General features: G+C 43.1%; 1 protein-coding gene across 4 annotated transcripts in view; it reads left to right on the top strand.

The window, feature by feature from the left end:
- The first annotated feature begins 2,504 nt into the window (after positions 1 to 2,504).
- bckdk.S (branched chain ketoacid dehydrogenase kinase S homeolog) overlaps positions 2,505 to 19,755 on the top strand; it is a 20,837-nt gene continuing 3,586 nt past the window's right edge. Inside the window, exons 1-13 of one of the 4 annotated variants that reach the window (XM_041577965.1) lie at positions 2,505 to 2,659; positions 9,907 to 9,963; positions 11,383 to 11,433; positions 12,740 to 12,798; positions 13,182 to 13,396; positions 14,851 to 14,919; positions 15,009 to 15,119; positions 15,322 to 15,369; positions 15,453 to 15,572; positions 15,749 to 15,847; positions 16,791 to 16,864; positions 18,450 to 18,578; positions 19,668 to 19,755. The exon at positions 19,668 to 19,755 is cut by the window's right edge and continues 2 nt beyond it. In XM_041577965.1, the coding sequence (XP_041433899.1) occupies positions 13,202 to 13,396; positions 14,851 to 14,919; positions 15,009 to 15,119; positions 15,322 to 15,369; positions 15,453 to 15,572; positions 15,749 to 15,847; positions 16,791 to 16,864; positions 18,450 to 18,578; positions 19,668 to 19,755 (933 nt within the window). In that variant the 5' untranslated portion in view covers positions 2,505 to 2,659; positions 9,907 to 9,963; positions 11,383 to 11,433; positions 12,740 to 12,798; positions 13,182 to 13,201. Of the gene's footprint in view, positions 2,761 to 9,906; positions 9,964 to 11,382; positions 11,434 to 12,739; positions 12,799 to 13,181; positions 13,397 to 14,850; positions 14,920 to 15,008; positions 15,120 to 15,321; positions 15,370 to 15,452; positions 15,573 to 15,748; positions 15,848 to 16,790; positions 16,865 to 18,449; positions 18,579 to 19,667 lie in introns of all 4 variants that reach the window. The other 3 variants (XM_041577964.1, XM_041577967.1, XM_041577966.1) reach the window with 3 other exon arrangements.

Raw genomic sequence — 19,755 nt, forward strand, 5'->3', positions numbered from 1 at the left:
CAGTGAGTAGTAACCTGGGGATATGAGAGAAAACTGTCAGGGCTCAGTGGGTAGTAACCTGGGGGATGTGAGAGAAAACTGTCAGGGCTCAGTGAGTAGTAACCTGGGGATATGACAGAAAACTGTCAGGGCTCAGTGAGTAGTAACCTGGGGATATGACAGAAAACTGTCAGGGCTCAGTGAGTAGTAACCTGGGGATGTGAGAGAAAACTGTCAGGGCTCAGTGAGTAGTAACCTGGGGATATGAGAGAAAACTGTCAGGGCTCAGTGGGAAGTAACCTGGGGGATGTGAGAGAAAACTGTCAGGGCTCAGTGAGTAGTAACCTGGGGATATGACAGAAAACTGTCAGGGCTCAGTGAGTAGTAACCTGGGGATATGACAGAAACTGTCAGGGCTCAGTGAGTAGTAACCTGGGGATGTGAGAGAAACTGTCAGGGCTCAGTGAGTAGTAACCTGGGGATATGAGAGAAAACTGTCAGGGCTCAGTGGGTAGTAACCTGGGGGATGTGAGAGAAAACTGTCAGGGCTCAGTGAGTAGTAACCTGGGGATATGACAGAAAACTGTCAGGGCTCAGTGAGTAGTAACCTGGGGATATGACAGAAAACTGTCAGGGCTCAGTGAGTAGTAACCTGGGGATGTGAGAGAAAACTGTCAGGGCTCAGTGGGTAGTAACCTGGGGATGTGAGAGAAAACTGTCAGGGCTCAGTGAGTAGTAACCTGGGGATATGACAGAAAACTGTCAGGGCTCAGTGAGTAGTAACCTGGGGATATGACAGAAAACTGTCAGGGCTCAGTGAGTAGTAACCTGGGGATGTGAGAGAAAACTGTCAGGGCTCAGTGGGTAGTAACCTGGGGATGTGAGAGAAAACTGTCAGGGCTCAGTGAGTAGTAACCTGGGGATATGACAGAAAACTGTCAGGGCTCAGTGAGTAGTAACCTGGGGATATGACAGAAAACTGTCAGGGCTCAGTGAGTAGTAACCTGGGGATGTGAGAGAAAACTGTCAAGGCCAGTGAGTAGTAACCTGGGGATTGGAGATAAAACTGTCAAGGCCAGTGAGTAGTAACCTGGGGATGTGAGAGAAAACTGTCAGGGCTCAGTGAGTAGTAACCTGGGGATATGAGAGAAAACTGTCAGGGCTCAGTGAGTAGTAACCTGGGGATATGACAGAAAACTGTCAGGGCCCAGTGAGTAGTAACCTGGGGATATGAGAGAAAACTGTCAGGGCTCAGTGGGTAGTAACCTGGGGATGTGAGAGAAAACTGTCAGGGCCCAGTGAGTAGTAACCTGGGGATGTGAGAGAAAACTGTCAGGGCCCAGTCAGTAGTAACCTGGGGATGTGAGAGAAAACTGTCAGGGCTCAGTGAGTAGTAACCTGGGGATTTGAGAGAAAACTGTCAGGGCTCAGTGAGTAGTAACCTGGGGATGTGAGAGAAAACTGTCAAGGCCAGTGAGTAGTAACCTGGGGATATGAGAGAAAACTGTCAGGGCTCAGTGAGTAGTAACCTGGGGATATGAGAGAAAACTGTCAGGGCTCAGTGAGTAGTAACCTGGGGATGTGAGAGAAAACTGTCAAGGCCAGTGAGTAGTAACCTGGGGATATGAGAGAAAGCTGTCAGGGCTCAGTGAGTAGTAACCTGGGGATATGAGAGAAAACTGTCAGGGCTCAGTGAGTAGTAACCTGGGGATATGAGAGAAAACTGTCAGGGCTCAGTGAGTAGTAACCTGGGGATATGAGAGAAAACTGTCAGGGCTCAGTGAGTAGTAACCTGGGGATATGACAGAAAACTGTCAGGGCCCAGTGAGTAGTAACCTGGGGATATGAGAGAAAACTGTCAGGGCTCAGTGGGTAGTAACCTGGGGATATGAGAGAAAACTGTCAGGGCTCAGTGAGTAGTAACCTGGGGATGTGAGAGAAAACTGTCAGGGCCCAGTGAGTAGTAACCTGGGGATGTGAGAGAAAACTGTCAGGGCCCAGTGAGTAGTAACCTGGGGATGTGAGAAAACTGTCAGGGCTCAGTGAGTAGTAACCTGGGGATGTGAGAGAAAACTGTCAGGGCCCAGTGAGTAGTAACCTGGGGATGTGAGAAAACTGTCAGGGCTCAGTGAGTAGTAACCTGGGGATGTGAGAGAAAACTGTCAGGGCTCAGTGAGTAGTAACCTGGGGATGTGAGAGAAAACTGTCAGGGCTCAGTGAGTAGTAACCTGGTGATTTGAGAGAAAACTGTCAGGGCCCAAATGTCAGTACTAATAGTCAATGGTGTCAGTGAGCTGGAGCCTATATCAATATGTGTGAGTGGCGCCCAGAGAGACAGGAAGAAGCTTCATCCCGCCCTGCTTTCCTATTGGCTCTCTTCTCCGGTGGGCAAAGCACCTGTCAGACGTCACTACCGCACAAACATAGACAGCGCTTACGCTATCACTCGCGCAGCCTACCGGAACTTGTAGTTTTGTGCTACACGCTCTTGCTCTGCTTCGAACTCCAACTCCCGACATGCCTTGGGTGCAGCCCGCTCTCGCATAGCGCGCTCGCCTCCCGCAGCGCATGCTGGGTCTTGTAGTCCTTTGCTAATCGTCTTATCGCTTTCGGTTCGTGTTGTCATGCGCAGTGGGAGTGACGTAGCAAACAGGCCTTAGGCAAGGCAGACGGTTGGCAGGTGAGTGGAGATTGGGGTTGAAGGTCGGTCGCTTTATACCAGTGTGTGAGACTGGAGTCCTGCCTGTGTGTGTAGCTGTATCACTGCTGCGGCCTAACACTGTAAGTCTTACACATTACTTACTTACTGCTTTACTGTGTCTCTACACTCCTGTATTGTCTGTCTCTCTACTGCAGGGGTCCCCAACCTTTTTAACCTGTGAGCCACATTCAAATGTAAAATGAGTTGGGGAGCAGCACAATCATGAAAAAGTTCCTTGGGGTGCCAAATAAGGGCTGTGATTGGCTATTTGGTAGCCCATATGTGGACTGGCAGCCTACAAGAGGCTCTACTTGGCACTATACTTCGTTTTTATACAATTAAAATTAGCTTTCTAGCTTGAAATTCAAAAATAAGCTCCTGCTTTGAGGCCACTGGGAGCAACATCCAAGGGGTTGGAGAGCAACATGTTACTCACAAGCTACTGGTTGGGGATCACTGGTCTACTGTATTGTGTGTCTGTCTCTCTACTGTATTGTGTGTGTCTCTACACTCCTGTATTGTGTGTGTGTGTGTGTGTGTGTGTCTCTACACTCCTGTATTGTCTGTCTCTACTGTATTGTGTCTCTCTACACTCCTGTATTGTGTGTGTGTCTCTACACTCCTGTATTGTGTGTGTGTGTGTGTGTGTGTGTCTCTACACTCCTGTATTGTCTGTCTCTACTGTATTGTGTGTCTCTACACTCCTGTATTGTGTGTGTGTCTCTACACTCCTGTATTGTGTGTGTCTCTCTACACTCCTGTATTGTGTGTGTGTCTCTACACTCCTGTGTTGTGTGTGTGTCTCTACACTCCTGTATTGTCTCTACACTCCTGTATTGTGTGTGTGTGTGTCTCTACACTCCTGTATTGTCTGTCTCTCTACTGTATTGTGTGTCTGTGTCTCTACACTCCTGTATTGTCTGTCTCTCTACTGTATTGTGTGTCTGTGTCTCTACACTCCTGTATTGTGTGTGTGTGTCTGTGTCTCTACACTCCTGTATTGTCTGTCTCTACTGTATTGTGTGTGTCTCTACACTCCTGTATTGTCTGTCTCTCTACTGTATTGTGTGTGTGTCTCTACACTCCTGTATTGTGTGTGTGTGTCTGTGTCTCTACACTCCTGTATTGTCTGTCTCTACTGTATTGTGTGTCTCTACACTCCTGTATTGTCTGTCTCTACTGTATTGTGTGTGTCTCTACACTCCTGTATTGTGTGTCTCTACTGTATTGTGTGTGTCTCTACACTCCTGTATTGTGTGTCTCTCTACACTCCTGTATTGTGTGTCTCTCTACACTCCTGTATTGTGTGTCTCTCTACACTCCTGTATTGTGTGTCTCTCTACACTCCTGTATTGTGTGTGTCTCTACACTCCTGTACTGTGTGTCTCTCTACTATATTTTGTGTGTCTCTACACTCCTGTGTTGTGTGTGTCTCTCTACACTCCTGTATTGTCTCTCTCTACTGTATTGTGTGTGTCTCTACACTCCTGTATTGTGTGTGTGTGTCTCTCTACACTCCTGTATTGTGTGTGTCTCTACACTCCTGTACTGTGTGTGTGTCTCTACACTCATGTATTGTCTGTCTCTCTACTGTATTGTGTGTGTCTCTACACTCCTGTGTTGTGTGTGTCTGTTTCTCTACACTCATGTATTGTCTGTCTCTCTACTGTATTGTGTGTGCGTGTGTGTCTCTACACTCCTGTATTGTCTCTACACTCCTGTATTGTGTGTGTGTGTGTCTCTACACTCCTGTATTGTCTGTCTCTCTACTGTATTGTGTGTGTCTCTACACTCCTGTATTGTCTGTCTCTCTACTGTATTGTGTGTCTGTGTCTCTACACTCCTGTATTGTGTGTGTGTGTCTGTGTCTCTACACTCCTGTATTGTCTGTCTCTACTGTATTGTGTGTGTCTCTACACTCCTGTATTGTCTGTCTCTCTACTGTATTGTGTGTGTGTCTCTACACTCCTGTATTGTGTGTGTGTGTCTGTGTCTCTACACTCCTGTATTGTCTGTCTCTACTGTATTGTGTGTCTCTACACTCCTGTATTGTGTGTCTCTACTGTATTGTGTGTGTCTCTACACTCCTGTATTGTGTGTCTCTCTACACTCCTGTATTGTGTGTCTCTCTACACTCCTGTATTGTGTGTCTCTCTACACTCCTGTATTGTGTGTCTCTCTACACTCCTGTATTGTGTGTGTCTCTACACTCCTGTACTGTGTGTCTCTCTACTATATTTTGTGTGTCTCTACACTCCTGTGTTGTGTGTGTCTCTCTACACTCCTGTATTGTCTCTCTCTACTGTATTGTGTGTGTCTCTACACTCCTGTATTGTGTGTGTGTCTCTCTACACTCCTGTATTGTGTGTGTCTCTACACTCCTGTACTGTGTGTGTGTCTCTACACTCATGTATTGTCTGTCTCTCTACTGTATTGTGTGTGTCTCTACACTCCTGTGTTGTGTGTGTCTGTTTCTCTACACTCATGTATTGTCTGTCTCTCTACTGTATTGTGTGTGCGTGTGTGTCTCTACACTCCTGTATTGTCTCTACACTCCTGTATTGTGTGTGTCTATACACTCCTGTATTGTCTGTCTCTCTACTGTATTGTGTGTGTCTCTACACTCCTGTATTGTCTGTCTCTCTACTGTATTGTGTGTCTGTGTCTCTACACTCCTGTATTGTGTGTGTGTGTCTGTGTCTCTACACTCCTGTATTGTCTGTCTCTACTGTATTGTGTGTGTCTCTACACTCCTGTATTGTCTGTCTCTCTACTGTATTGTGTGTGTGTCTCTACACTCCTGTATTGTGTGTGTGTGTCTGTGTCTCTACACTCCTGTATTGTCTGTCTCTACTGTATTGTGTGTCTCTACACTCCTGTATTGTGTGTCTCTACTGTATTGTGTGTGTCTCTACACTCCTGTATTGTGTGTCTCTCTACACTCCTGTATTGTGTGTCTCTCTACACTCCTGTATTGTGTGTCTCTCTACACTCCTGTATTGTGTGTCTCTCTACACTCCTGTATTGTGTGTGTCTCTACACTCCTGTACTGTGTGTCTCTCTACTATATTTTGTGTGTCTCTACACTCCTGTGTTGTGTGTGTCTCTCTACACTCCTGTATTGTCTCTCTCTACTGTATTGTGTGTGTCTCTACACTCCTGTATTGTGTGTGTGTGTCTCTCTACACTCCTGTATTGTGTGTGTCTCTACACTCCTGTACTGTGTGTGTGTCTCTACACTCATGTATTGTCTGTCTCTCTACTGTATTGTGTGTGTCTCTACACTCCTGTGTTGTGTGTGTCTGTTTCTCTACACTCATGTATTGTCTGTCTCTCTACTGTATTGTGTGTGCGTGTGTGTCTCTACACTCCTGTATTGTCTCTACACTCCTGTATTGTGTGTGTGTGTGTCTCTACACTCCTGTATTGTCTGTCTCTCTACTGTATTGTGTGTGTCTCTACACTCCTGTATTGTCTGTCTCTCTACTGTATTGTGTGTCTGTGTCTCTACACTCCTGTATTGTGTGTGTGTGTCTGTGTCTCTACACTCCTGTATTGTCTGTCTCTACTGTATTGTGTGTGTCTCTACACTCCTGTATTGTCTGTCTCTCTACTGTATTGTGTGTGTGTCTCTACACTCCTGTATTGTGTGTGTGTGTCTGTGTCTCTACACTCCTGTATTGTCTGTCTCTACTGTATTGTGTGTCTCTACACTCCTGTATTGTGTGTCTCTACTGTATTGTGTGTGTCTCTACACTCCTGTATTGTGTGTCTCTCTACACTCCTGTATTGTGTGTCTCTCTACACTCCTGTATTGTGTGTCTCTCTACACTCCTGTATTGTGTGTCTCTCTACACTCCTGTATTGTGTGTGTCTCTACACTCCTGTACTGTGTGTCTCTCTACTATATTTTGTGTGTCTCTACACTCCTGTGTTGTGTGTGTCTCTCTACACTCCTGTATTGTCTCTCTCTACTGTATTGTGTGTGTCTCTACACTCCTGTATTGTGTGTGTGTCTCTCTACACTCCTGTATTGTGTGTGTCTCTACACTCCTGTACTGTGTGTGTGTCTCTACACTCATGTATTGTCTGTCTCTCTACTGTATTGTGTGTGTCTCTACACTCCTGTGTTGTGTGTGTCTGTTTCTCTACACTCATGTATTGTCTGTCTCTCTACTGTATTGTGTGTGCGTGTGTGTCTCTACACTCCTGTATTGTCTCTACACTCCTGTATTGTGTGTGTGTGTGTCTATACACTCCTGTATTGTCTGTCTCTCTACTGTATTGTGTGTGTCTCTACACTCCTGTATTGTCTGTCTCTCTACTGTATTGTGTGTCTGTGTCTCTACACTCCTGTATTGTGTGTGTGTGTCTGTGTCTCTACACTCCTGTATTGTCTGTCTCTACTGTATTGTGTGTGTCTCTACACTCCTGTATTGTCTGTCTCTCTACTGTATTGTGTGTGTGTCTCTACACTCCTGTATTGTGTGTGTGTGTCTGTGTCTCTACACTCCTGTATTGTCTGTCTCTACTGTATTGTGTGTCTCTACACTCCTGTATTGTGTGTCTCTACTGTATTGTGTGTGTCTCTACACTCCTGTATTGTGTGTCTCTCTACACTCCTGTATTGTGTGTCTCTCTACACTCCTGTATTGTGTGTCTCTCTACACTCCTGTATTGTGTGTCTCTCTACACTCCTGTATTGTGTGTCTCTCTACACTCCTGTACTGTGTGTCTCTCTACTATATTTTGTGTGTCTCTACACTCCTGTGTTGTGTGTGTCTCTCTACACTCCTGTATTGTCTCTCTCTACTGTATTGTGTGTGTCTCTACACTCCTGTATTGTGTGTGTGTCTCTCTACACTCCTGTATTTTGTGTGTGTGTGTCTCTCTACACTCCTGTATTGTGTGTCTCTCTACACTCCTGTATTGTGTGTCTCTCTACACTCCTGTATTGTGTGTGTCTCTACACTCCTGTACTGTGTGTCTCTCTACTATATTTTGTGTGTCTCTACACTCCTGTGTTGTGTGTGTCTCTCTACACTCCTGTATTGTCTCTCTCTACTGTATTGTGTGTGTCTCTACACTCCTGTATTGTGTGTGTGTCTCTCTACACTCCTGTATTTTGTGTGTGTGTGTCTCTCTACACTCCTGTATTGTGTGTCTCTCTACACTCCTGTATTGTGTGTGTCTCTCTACACTCCTGTATTGTGTGTGTCTCTCTACACTCCTGTATTGTGTGTGTGTGTCTCTCTACACTCCTGTATTGTGTGTGTGTGTCTCTACACTCCTGTATTGTGTGTGTGTCTCTCTACACTCCTGTATTGTGTGTGTGTCTCTCTACACTCCTGTATTGTGTGTGAGTCTCTACACTCCTGTATTGTGTGTGTTTGTGACTCTACACCCCTGTATTGTGTGTCTCAATACTACACGCTACACTCCTGAATTGTGTTCCCCCTCCTATGGGTGTCCCTGAGATTCATAGCCTGATATTATTCATTGTTCATGTGTGTGTGTGTGTGTGACTTCAGTCCAGCATTATGTGTTTGTGTCTTTAATCCAGCAAGGTGTGTAATACAGGATCAGGGCTGTGCACATTGTGTGTGTTTAAGTGATGTGTTTGGTATAAGTGTGTATACCCCGTGCCCATACGCTGCCATATTTGTGCATGCAGTTGTGTGACTTTACATTGGGAACATTCCTGTACTTGTATGTCTAGCAATGTCATCACACCAAGGTGACCTAAATTCACTGTACTAAAGGCAAAGTATTCCAATCCCTCACTGTATAAAAATAAATCTTTTACACGGGTGTGAGGGGCCCTGCTCTGGTTTTTGCCTTGTGGCATATGTTTAATGAACTTGTTGATCAGAGCTCTGATTGTTTCCTTATCTGCTTTATACTGGCAGCTAGCAACTGCCAATTAACTCAAGGGCGCAATTGCCTCAATAAAATGTCTACTTGGCAGTCGTCTGGCTTTCCTGTTAGTCACTGACATTATTAACTTGGCCTTGCGTTACCAGCTTATTCACTGTTATATATATATACATACATGTTTAAGCACCCAATATAGATATGACCAGCTCTGAAACACGGATTCTCATTGCCATAGAGCTGCTGTAGCTCTGGCAATCAAAATACTTTTTTTAAAAAAAAATTTGTTAGTATACATAGAAAAAAAACCCACCAAGACAAATTAAACTTTAAAATAAAAATCTCTCTCTCATCTTTCCTAAGCAGAAGAACATCAGCCTCTTTCTTTCTCCTGACAACTTCCTTGACTACTTGCTGGTCAGACTGGTCAGAAACTGACCAGCAGGTGGCGCTGTTGTAACAAAATTCATTCATATTAAAGGGGTTGTTCACCTTCAAACTACTAGTTGTTTTCAGATAGATCACCAGAAAAAGCGACTTTTTACAATTACTTTCCATTTTCTATATGTCACCGTTTTTCTAATATTGAAGTGTAAAGTGTTATTTTTCACCTTCTGAAACAACTCTAGGAAGGGGGTCGCTGACCCTGTAAACTGTTCTAAATTGATACATTTAGTTGATCCATTTTTTATGTTTGTCCCTGCTGAGCAGAATCTCTGGGTTTCATTACAGGCAGCTGTTAGACTTAGTTGCTAATACTCCAGAGATGCTGGATATTGATATTGAAATGTATCAACTAAATGTAACTAAATTGTAACAGTTCAGAGTCTGCACCTGAATTACCGATCTGCCAGACTCAAACACCAGAGACACCAACTTTACACTTAGATTTTGGAAAAACGGTAAAAAATAATAAATTAAAGGTAATTGAAAAAAAGTCTTTATTTCTCAGGAACAATCTGAAAACAACTGAACTGAAAAAAGTGTTTGGAAGGTGAACAACCCCTTTAACAGTACATGTTTCCCTTAAAGGATAAGTAAACCTTTAAAATAAGTGAATGTAAAATTGATGAGTGGAATAAGAAAGAGGCTGCTCTGATGTTCTTCTGCTTAGGAATAAAATTAGAAACCTTTCTCACATCTTTCCTAAGCAGAAGAACATCAGCCTCTTTCTTTCTCCTGACAACTTCCTTGACTACTTGCTGGTCAGACTGGTGGGAAACTGACCAGCAGGTGGCGCTGTTGTAACAAAATTCATTCTATTTTCCTGGCACCAACAAGGTGCCCTGAGGCCAAGCAGCTGCTAAGTCGTATACATCTCCGGCTTTATCTCATGGTTTCTCTTCCCACAGGCATCGGCAGACTGGTAGCCTCTGTTTTCTGCGCTTATGGGTTTCAGGAACTTGGAGGTGAGTGAGTTCATTACTTCTTTGTAGCTGCCACGGGCAAGATTAGCAGCTCTGCACACTGTCTGCCCCACCTGAATTCTCATGAGTCACAACAACAAGCACAGCGTTTGCTGACACAAGTCACACACCTTAATACATTGACCTGATTTGAACCTGCTCAGGTTACAGCAGTGTCTATGTGCTCCCACTGGTGGCTCACTACGCACCCCTCACTCAATAGCAATGAATAGAAGGGGAGATCTGCATTGGGTTCTGCTCTTTTAAAGGGGAACTATCCCGAAAATGAAAATTTAACATATGATTCGGCATACTGAAATAAGAAATTTTCATTCAAATTAAAGGAGACATCTGTGTAAAAAAAATAAGAATGTACCAGTGCATTATACTCATTTAGATATAGAAGAAATGTGCTTAAAGTAGTGTTTCAGGCTGATTTATTGGATATTTCTGCAAAACCCCTAATAATCCCTCCCTTCTCTTCCACTTGCTGCTCCCTCAATTCCCAGGCTGTGCACTCGGCTCACTGCACTGTAGGACAGGAACCAATCAGCAGCTAGCAGGACCTGATAGGGAACTGAAGCCTGTCTGTGCTTGTGTGACTGCAGGGCTGTGATTGGCTGTCCCCCTCCTACTGTGCTTCTGGCAGGGACCGTTAGGACACGCCCACCCCTCATTTGAAACACAGACAGGGACCAGAGAACATCTATAGGGAGCTCCAATAAAGGGGCTATTTTTAAAGATAATATTACTGTTTAGCACCATGTAAAAGCAACACCATATATTACTTATAATTACCTACAAAATTAGGGTTTTTTCATTTATCCTATATGTCTCCTTAACATATTCTACATTGTTTCTGAAATAATCAAGTTTATATTCACTATCCCTCTCTCAGCATCTGTTTCTCTTCATTCTGTTTTCATGCAGCAGTTGGGTGTCAGATATTCACTGACAGTTAGATCCAATATATCTTATAGGGGGGCTCTTTTTGCCTAAAGATGTATTAGAGCTCACTCTATTAAAATCACCAGACATCATGTCTCTCTACATGCAGAATTTGTGCAAAAGGCAGTTATTTTGTTAGATTTTGTTTGTACTTGAATCAGTTATTTGAGTGAGCTCTTATAAATCTGCTAGGAAAGGAGCCCCCCTATAAGATATATTGGATGTAACTGTCAATGAATATCTGACACCCAACTGCTGCATGAAGAGAGAATGAAGAGAAACAGATGCTGAGAGAGGGATAGTGAATATAAACTTGATTATTTCAGAAACAATGCAGAATTTTTAGTTGATTTTATTTAGAAAGTTTCTTATTTCAGTATGAGGAAGCTTTTCCCCTTTAAGGAAATTAGAGCATTTGGAATCAATGTGCAATATTTATAACTCTCTCCTTTACACTCTCTCTATATATCATAGATGGCACCTTGCCCACAAGCCTCTTCCTTCTGCGACCTGAGCTATTCGACAGTAAGTCAACACCCGGGATCTTTCCATGATGTGGCATCCGCTCAATGGAGACGTACAAAATAAACAAAAATTGTGAATAATATATGGTGTTGGTTTCACATTGTGCTAAAAAAATGTCTCCTTTATTGGAGCTCCCTATAGATGTTCTCTGGTCACTGTCTGTGTTTCAAATGAGGGGTGGGCGTGTCCCTGCCAGAAGCACAGTAGGAGGGGGACAGCCAATCACAGCCCTGCAGTCACACAAGCACAGACAGGCTTCAGTTCCCTATCAGGTCCTGCTAGCTGCTGATTGGTTCCTGTGCTGAGTGCTGCCGGCTCCCCTGCACAGCCTGGGAAAGGAGGCAGCAGGAAGTGGAACAGATGGGCGGGGCTAGTAGGGATTCTGCAAAAAAAAAAAATACACTGTTTAAAGCACATTCTTTCTATATAAAAAGATTGAAATGCGCTGGTACATTCTAGTTTTTTTTACATAAAATGTCTCACTTTAAAGTGATAAAATAATGGAAGACTGGCACCTATGACAAAGTTAAATAGTGCAAAGTCTAGGGAGTAACTAGGAATTCTCTAGTCAACTTCCTCAGCCAGTTCCCAGTCTCCGTTTTCCCTCGGATGTAACAGTGATCGTTTAAAAGGCCAGACCAGCACTAAAAATAGCTCAAAGATAGACCACAAAAAACAAACAAAAATTGCCTCAAGGCTCTGTAGGACACCTTTATGTGAAGTCACACTTATTAGGGGAAGTGTCTTCACTTTTGGGTTTGTATGCCCTTTAGCCAATATTTTTAAACAGTGACACCTTCAGGAGTATGAGATTGGGTACAAACGTTTAATAAATCTGCAAGTCTTGATGGATTATCTCTTCTCCAGTTTTCATCCACCAATAGTTATGTTTAAAAGTAAAATTGCATATGATAAAGTCTCAGCAGTGCTAATATTCCTGACCCACCTGTGTCAGTCGGTGGTTATTGCCGGCATTCTGACCGTGGCCCCCTCGGATGACATCACAGCCTTAACACATTTGACTTCCTCAACGGCTTCGAGATCTTGGGCAATGTTTTTAGTCTATCCTCAAGCTATTTTTAGTGCTGGTCCATCCTTTTAAACTATCAAAAGTTAAATAGTGAATGCACGGGAGATTTGTTTAAGCTGCACATATTATGGCTGCAGTGCATGTGAGCAGTTGCTAGATACCGCTGTATTGGATTGGACAATAGAATCTCCTGCCTTTAGTTTCCCCACATCTCTACCCCAAGCATTATCTGTAGATATATTCTTTGTAATGGTAACTCTGGCCTCTCTTCTCCAGGTTATGAAGTAATTGTGCAAAGGCTGAGGCAACTTGCTGCTGAACATTTCTGGATCTGGGTAGGTGAATATAAGATGAGCAGCAGAATGTGACCAGGGTTCAATCTGCAGTAGTTCAACTATGGCTCCCGCACACCCTTAGTAAATTAATGAAACAACACCTGGTGCACAGAGGTAGAGGATCGGCCACTTCACAACAGTCTAGCAGAAAAAATCCCAAGGCGCACAGGATAAATGCAAGCAAGCTGCCTTGACTTTATTGCAAAGTGCAACGTTTCGGGGTCACGCCCCTTTCTCAAGCATACATTTTGGGGGAGTGACCCCGAAACGTTGCACTTCGCAATAAACACACAAGGCAGCTTGCTTGCATTTATCCTGTGTGCCTTGGGATTTTTTCTGCCAGGGTTCTCTCTGTCTCATGAACCTTCATTCTCTCACTGCAGGATCACTTGCCTGGTCAGAGATGTTCCGGAAGACCCTGTTGGATTTGGCGGGCCGGGGGGCTCTAAAGCCCCTTCCAGTTACTTTATCACTCCTGCCCATTCGTTCTCGCTCCACCTCTGCCACAGACCACCACCATACTGAACTGGCCAGGGAGCGCTCCAAAACTGTCACCTCTTTCTACAACCAATCCGGCATTGATATTTCAGCAGAGAAGGTATGGATTGGAAGTGGTGCTGGGGTGCCCCCAATCATCAAGGGCTTGGCATAAGACTTTGCAAAATATGTATGTATAGTGGGGTTTTCCCAAAAAAAGGATAGAAGTGCAGGACAAATCCACGGCAGTGTTCGAAGACTGCAAAAAAAATCCTTTTGAATATAAATAATTAATCCTCTAAAACAAACAGTGTCTCCCCAATCCGGAAATCAAAGAGGGCTCTCCTCCACCCTTAACTTCTCAAAAGAGATTGCTGTATGTCTCAAAGGCAAAAAGCCATTGAGGGGGGAAAAAAAACAGAAAAATAATATAGTGTAGTACTTATAAAAGTTTTAAAGTGAACAATCCATTCATAAGTGCTAATTCACACCCAAATTTTGTTGCGTGCCTCCTTAAGATATATTCATCCTGTGAAATACAGTGCCCTATAAACAAAGGGTATCAGTTAAAATTGCAGCCGTGGTATCAAGCTGTAGTTAAACAAGAGCCCACAATCCTGTTCCTAGTGAGTTTGGCAGGTGATCATACTTACAAGTAGTAAGTTAAAGTCAGGATTTGATATAGGTAAGCTTTCCGGTTCACTTTTAATCTTCTCGTATCCTTAGTGGGTAACATGAAGCGACATGTGTGGAAGCGTTTAAACAATTTTAATAAATAATTAAGATTGCACTCACAAAAGTCTCCTTTAAAACCGCTTTAAAATCAGTGCAGCGCATCCTTCTGGTGATCCGAGTCCTTTAGCATCTTTTTTTATTCCAACAAGTTCGTCTCTGGTCTCCGGCTGCTGCTTCCATGCTACTGTCACCGCTGACGCGTTTCGCCATCTGGCTTCTTCCAATGAGCAATGTCCTTACTTCCGGATACTTCCTTACTTCCTTTACCCACAATGTTCCAAATCTGAAAACTTTATTGTTCCCAGAGCATCTGTCCCTCACAACATGTCTGTCTCCTAGTAACATCCCGTATACATTATTACTACATAGCATCCTACTTAAAATACATTGTATTTAAATAATACATTGTAACCTAAAAAAAATCCTTTTATTGGGGAAGTGAATATCCAAGTCACACTACATGTTTCGGGGCTAGGCCCTTTATTAAGTGTCACACTTTATCACACTTGATAAAGGGCCTATACCGAAACATGTAGTGTGACTTGGATATTCACTTCCCCAATAAAAGGATTTTTTGCAGTCTCGGAATACTGCCGTGGATTTGTCCTGCACTTCTATTCTTTTTTGAGCAATTCTTTTAGGGTATTAACACAGGATTCCCTGCAGGATGACCAATAAAGCAATTGATATTGGGGAGCTACAGTTCATCTTATATCAAAAAAGGCAAAAGTATATTAAAAGTATAGAGTCGTTTATTAGGACAAAATGCATTTTCATGCTTGTAGGGGCATTTACTCATAGACTGACTGGGAATCTAAAGTGTTCTCTGTTTATATTTAGGCCTCTGTCCGGCTCACTCCAACTACTATGCTTTACTCGGGAAGGTCTCAGGATGGCAGCCATATTCTGGTGAGACACTAAGCCCCCCTCAAGCAATTGTTCTCCCTCCAGTGTATTTCATCATATCCCCACTCTCACTGCCCCTCTCTGTCCTGCAGAAAAGTGCTCGCTACTTGCACAAGGAGCTCCCGGTCCGGATTTCCCATCGCATCAAAGGCTTCCGCAGTCTCCCGTTTATCATCGGCTGCAATCCAACAATCCTGCATGTGGTACGGCTCTCATTCTCCCAGATGTAGGTCTAGCAGCATTTACCCAAATGTGCCCTTACTTGGGGGTAAAGGTTTTCTGTATAGTTTCTCAATAGGACATTTTAGGAACAACAGAATATACTAGGTATACTTTCCGTATTCAAAGCAGTTAGCTATGTGGGTGTAACCCATAAGTGAGTGTTGTTGTTTGCTTGTTTCCCAGCACGAGTTGTACATCCGAGCCTTCCAGAAGCTGAGCGAGTTCCCCCCGGTGAGTGCTTTATTCTCCTCCATGTTCTGCCAGTTGTTCTACAGTCATTGTATTGCGTCACGGCATCACACTCTCCTCCCCAGATCTCTGACCATGAGACGGAGAGTCAGTACTGTAAGCTCCTGAGGCAGCTGCTCGATGATCACAAGGACGTGGTGACTCAATTGGCGGAGGGGTTAAGAGAAAGCCGGAAACACATCCAGGTGCTTATCCCAGGGTGCCCCGGAATCTGTTATTGATATGACAAGGCTTGTATGGTGTCTCCCCACCGGCATATTGATGCTTCCTCATTGGTCCGATACTTATACAGATCTACCAATGCCCTTTCGGTGTTTTCATGCTCCGGCACTTTCACCCGTAACCCACGTGTCTCTTGCAGGATGAGAAAGTCATCAGTTATTTCCTGGATAAGACTTTAACCTCACGCCTGGGCATCCGAATGTTGGCAACACACCACCTGGCTCTGCACGAAGAACGGGTACGTTCTTGTATTCTAATAACAACTCCATTATTGACAAAAGTGGTGATATAGAGACAAAATAAAAGTGGAGATAAAAATGTCGGATTTCCCACCAAATTCACAAACCTCTATCTCCACCTTTGTGAATTTGTCTTTTATATAAGGGTCTAAATACAAGAAATGCTATGTTGCATAATATAGGGATTTGTATATGTTTTATCTTAGGTCAAGTGTCTAATTGTTGCTAAAACTAAAAAATGGCTGGGAGGCTTTACTTTTCCTTTAGATAATATTTGTTAATATTGCCTCATTCATTAAGCTAAAACTAGTAAAATAACGCAAGTGTGAGTTAAAAACTTTTTACATATCGAATTGTATAAAATTCACTTTTTTTGTTTTATCCGTGTTTTACTTGTTTTATTAATGAGGCTTTTACACCTATAGGGTTAGACACAAACTTGTGCCCTGACTATAAAATGCTGATCCCTGTTAATATGATAAAAATTCCCCAATGGGGCACCTACAAGAGGTGTGAAAGGAAGATTGGTTGAACCAAAGCAGAGCAGATACCCGTATTAGAATTGATCTGACACACGGGGAAGAGTTATTCTGAGCTTTACTCCATTTTTAAAATGTCGGGAGAAAATTTTGTTTAAAATGTTGTTTTTTGCACCATTTTTATTTCGTTTGAAAGACAAATTCATAAAAGTGTCTGTAAACTGTCTCACTAAAATATGAAAATTGTCGGGAATTTAGGTGGATTTCTGTTTGTGAATATGGAGAAAGTATTTCACTCCAGTTTACCACCACTTTTACTCCAAAAATGGCCTCTCTCCACTTTTGTGAATTCCCCCCTCTTATTGCAGGTTTACTTGTAAAAATGTTCATTCTGCAGTTACTTTTGACTAGGTTCTTTTTATTTAGCCTCTTCTTTAATGTTACTCTTTATTTCTACTTACAGCCAGACTTTGTTGGCATTATCTGTACCCGCCTGTGGCCTAAGAAGATCATTGAGAAATGGGTGGACTTTGCCAGGTAAGCAATTTGGGGTGGGGGAAGATGTTGCCCCTGAACCTTGTTGGATTTCCCTGACACACAAGCCTAATGTGACAAGGAGCTCATTCAGCCCCCTGGCTATAGTAACAATAGGCTCATCTACTCATTGCTGCACTCATTAGGCCTAAACATGTACAGTTGGGCGTTTGCAGGCTGAAATCTATCCCGTTTGTAGTGGCAGGAATGAAAGGGCTGCTTTAGGGGACAGAAAAAGTGATGGAGAATTATGTCACATTAGGCTTAGATGATTGTGCTTTCTCTGATAAACAGCGTGCTCTCACGATTGCCCCTTAAAGTGATACTGTCAAGGGATAAAAACATTTTATCTAAAATAATAGTTAATACAGCTGCTTCAGCAGAATTCTGCACTGAAATCCGTTTCTCACAAGAGCAAACAGATTTTTTTATATTTAATTTTGAAATCTGACATTGGGCTAGACATATTGTCAGTTTCCCAGCTGCCCCCAGTCATGTGATTTGTGCTCTGATAAACTTCAATCACTCTTTACTGCTGTACTGCAAGTTGGAGTAATATCACCCCCCCCCAGCAGCCTAATAACAGAACAATGAGAAGGTGTAACCAGATAGCAGCTCCCTAACACAAGATAACAGCTGCCTGGTAGATCTAAGAACAACACTCAATAGTAAAATCCAGGTCCCACTGAGACACATTCGGTTACATTGAGTAGTAGAAACAACAGCCTGCCAGAAAGCAGTTCCATCCTAAAGTGCTGGCTCTTTCTGAAATCACATGACCAGACAAAATGAGCTGAGATGCACCTACACACCAATATTACAACTAAATACACTTGCTGGTTCAGGAATGACATTTTATATTGTACAGTGAATTATCTGCAGTGTAAACAGTGTCATTAGAAATAAAAACTACACCATAAAAATCATGACAGAATCTCTTTAACTTCACAGAAATAAACGACGTTGCTGTATCCCTCAGAGAGGAGGGGGGAGATAACAGAAAATGTATATAGTGTAGTAATTTCAATGTTAAGTAAAATACACCCACAGTGTCCTCCAAACCTTACTAAAACACTTTTTTACTGTGATGCAAAAAGAACATACACTTGTGTGTTAAATTAACTTATTCACCATGTGTGTTCAATTATAGCTTTTTCACCCTTATTTTAAACAGGAGAACAGACAGGGGTGGGTGGGTCCGTAACTAAGGGATAGTGAGGTTAGCAACACAAATCCAGATTGTTGCTTTCCGGTGGTATTATATACTCACAAGAAGTGAGTTTCAACTAATGTGAAACACAAACAGGATGGTCTCTCCATCCAGGCTCCTTCTTCCTGAATCTAAACACACTCTGGTATGTCGCATTGAAATGTCCTTGTAAAGTCCTTCTAGCACTTAGGTTTCCTCGGCGTCCATTGGAACTTTCTGTTTTTTTTTTTTTTTGAAAAACACGAGCGGCGCTGCTCCAAATTGCAGGCGTAAACACGCTCGGTGCTTCTGCAAGGTAGGAGCGTAATCACGCTGACGCGTTTCGCCTATCGGCTTCCTCCTGAGCGAGAATCTCTAACTCTTTCATTCTTTTTTCAGGCGTCTGTGTGAACACAAGTATGGAAATGCCCCCCGAGTTCGCATTAATGGCCATGTTGCTGCTCGATTCCCTTTCATCCCCATGCCACTGGATTACATTCTACCGGAGCTCCTCAAAAACTCTATGCGGTGAGTTCAGCATCTGTAGTGTCAGCACTGCCTTTAGGAAACCTTGCAGCCCTCGAGATGAACTGCAGCGCCTTCCTGAAAGACTTGATACATGGAGATGTAATTCAGCAGCAGCAGCTGAATGTTACTTGTCCTGTTGTTAGGAAATGCACAATGAATTATCAGATTTGATAAAGAAAAACTGACAGTGCAGGAACAGGAAGAAAAACAAGTCTGAAAACAGGCAAAGGTCTGGGCTGGTAACATAGTAAGTTAGTTTGAAAAAAGACACACGTCCATCAAGTTCAACTTTTTAAAGTAGAACTAAACCCTAAAAACGAATATGGCTAAAAAAAAGCCTCGTTTTATATAGTGAACTTATTGCACGAGGCTAAAGTTTGAGCTTGTCAATAGCAGCAATGATCCAGGACTTCAAACTTGTCACAGGGGGTCACCATCTTGGAAAGTGTCTGTGACACTCACATGCTCAGTGGGCTCTGATTGGCTGTTGAGAAGCTAAGCTTAGGGCTCGTCACTAATTATCCAGCACAAAATGAACTTCCCTGGCTGTAATATAAGCTGATGCTACAGGTTTGCTGATTATTCAATTCTGATGCTAATTGCACTGGTTTCTGTGCTGCCATGTAGTAATTATGTGTATTAATTACTAATCAGCCTTATATTGTGACATTTCTATTCTATGTGTACTGTATATTGTGAGTGGCTCCCTAAGCTCAGTAAGTGACAGCAGCACAGAGCATGTGCAGTGAATCAGCAGAAAAGAAGATGGGGAGCTACTGGGGCATCTTTGGAGACACAGATCTTTACTGCTAAAGGGCTGTGGTTGCCTTGGGCTGGTACAGAAGCACAAAACATCATGTACAACATTTCTACCTACTTGTCTAACTTTCCTTGTCCTTTAAGTTTATATATAACCTGCCATCCAGACAGCGCCCTCTGTGGCTCAACCTGGAGGATCAGTGGTCAGTATGAATCAGATCTAAACCAGGGAGTTCCGGACATTTAGGTTTTGTAGGCGAAATGCACTGCTGTGTTGCATACAGTTGTACCTGGTGTGTGTTTGACTTGTCATTTATATTGTCCCACTAGGGCCACCATGGAAAGTCACATTGACACTCCCTACAACGTCCCAGACATTTCAATTACCATCGCTAATAACGACATTGACTTCATAATC

The sequence above is a fragment of the Xenopus laevis genome, chromosome 9_10S (assembly GCF_017654675.1).
Source record: "Xenopus laevis strain J_2021 chromosome 9_10S, Xenopus_laevis_v10.1, whole genome shotgun sequence".
Taxonomy (NCBI): domain Eukaryota; kingdom Metazoa; phylum Chordata; class Amphibia; order Anura; family Pipidae; genus Xenopus; species Xenopus laevis.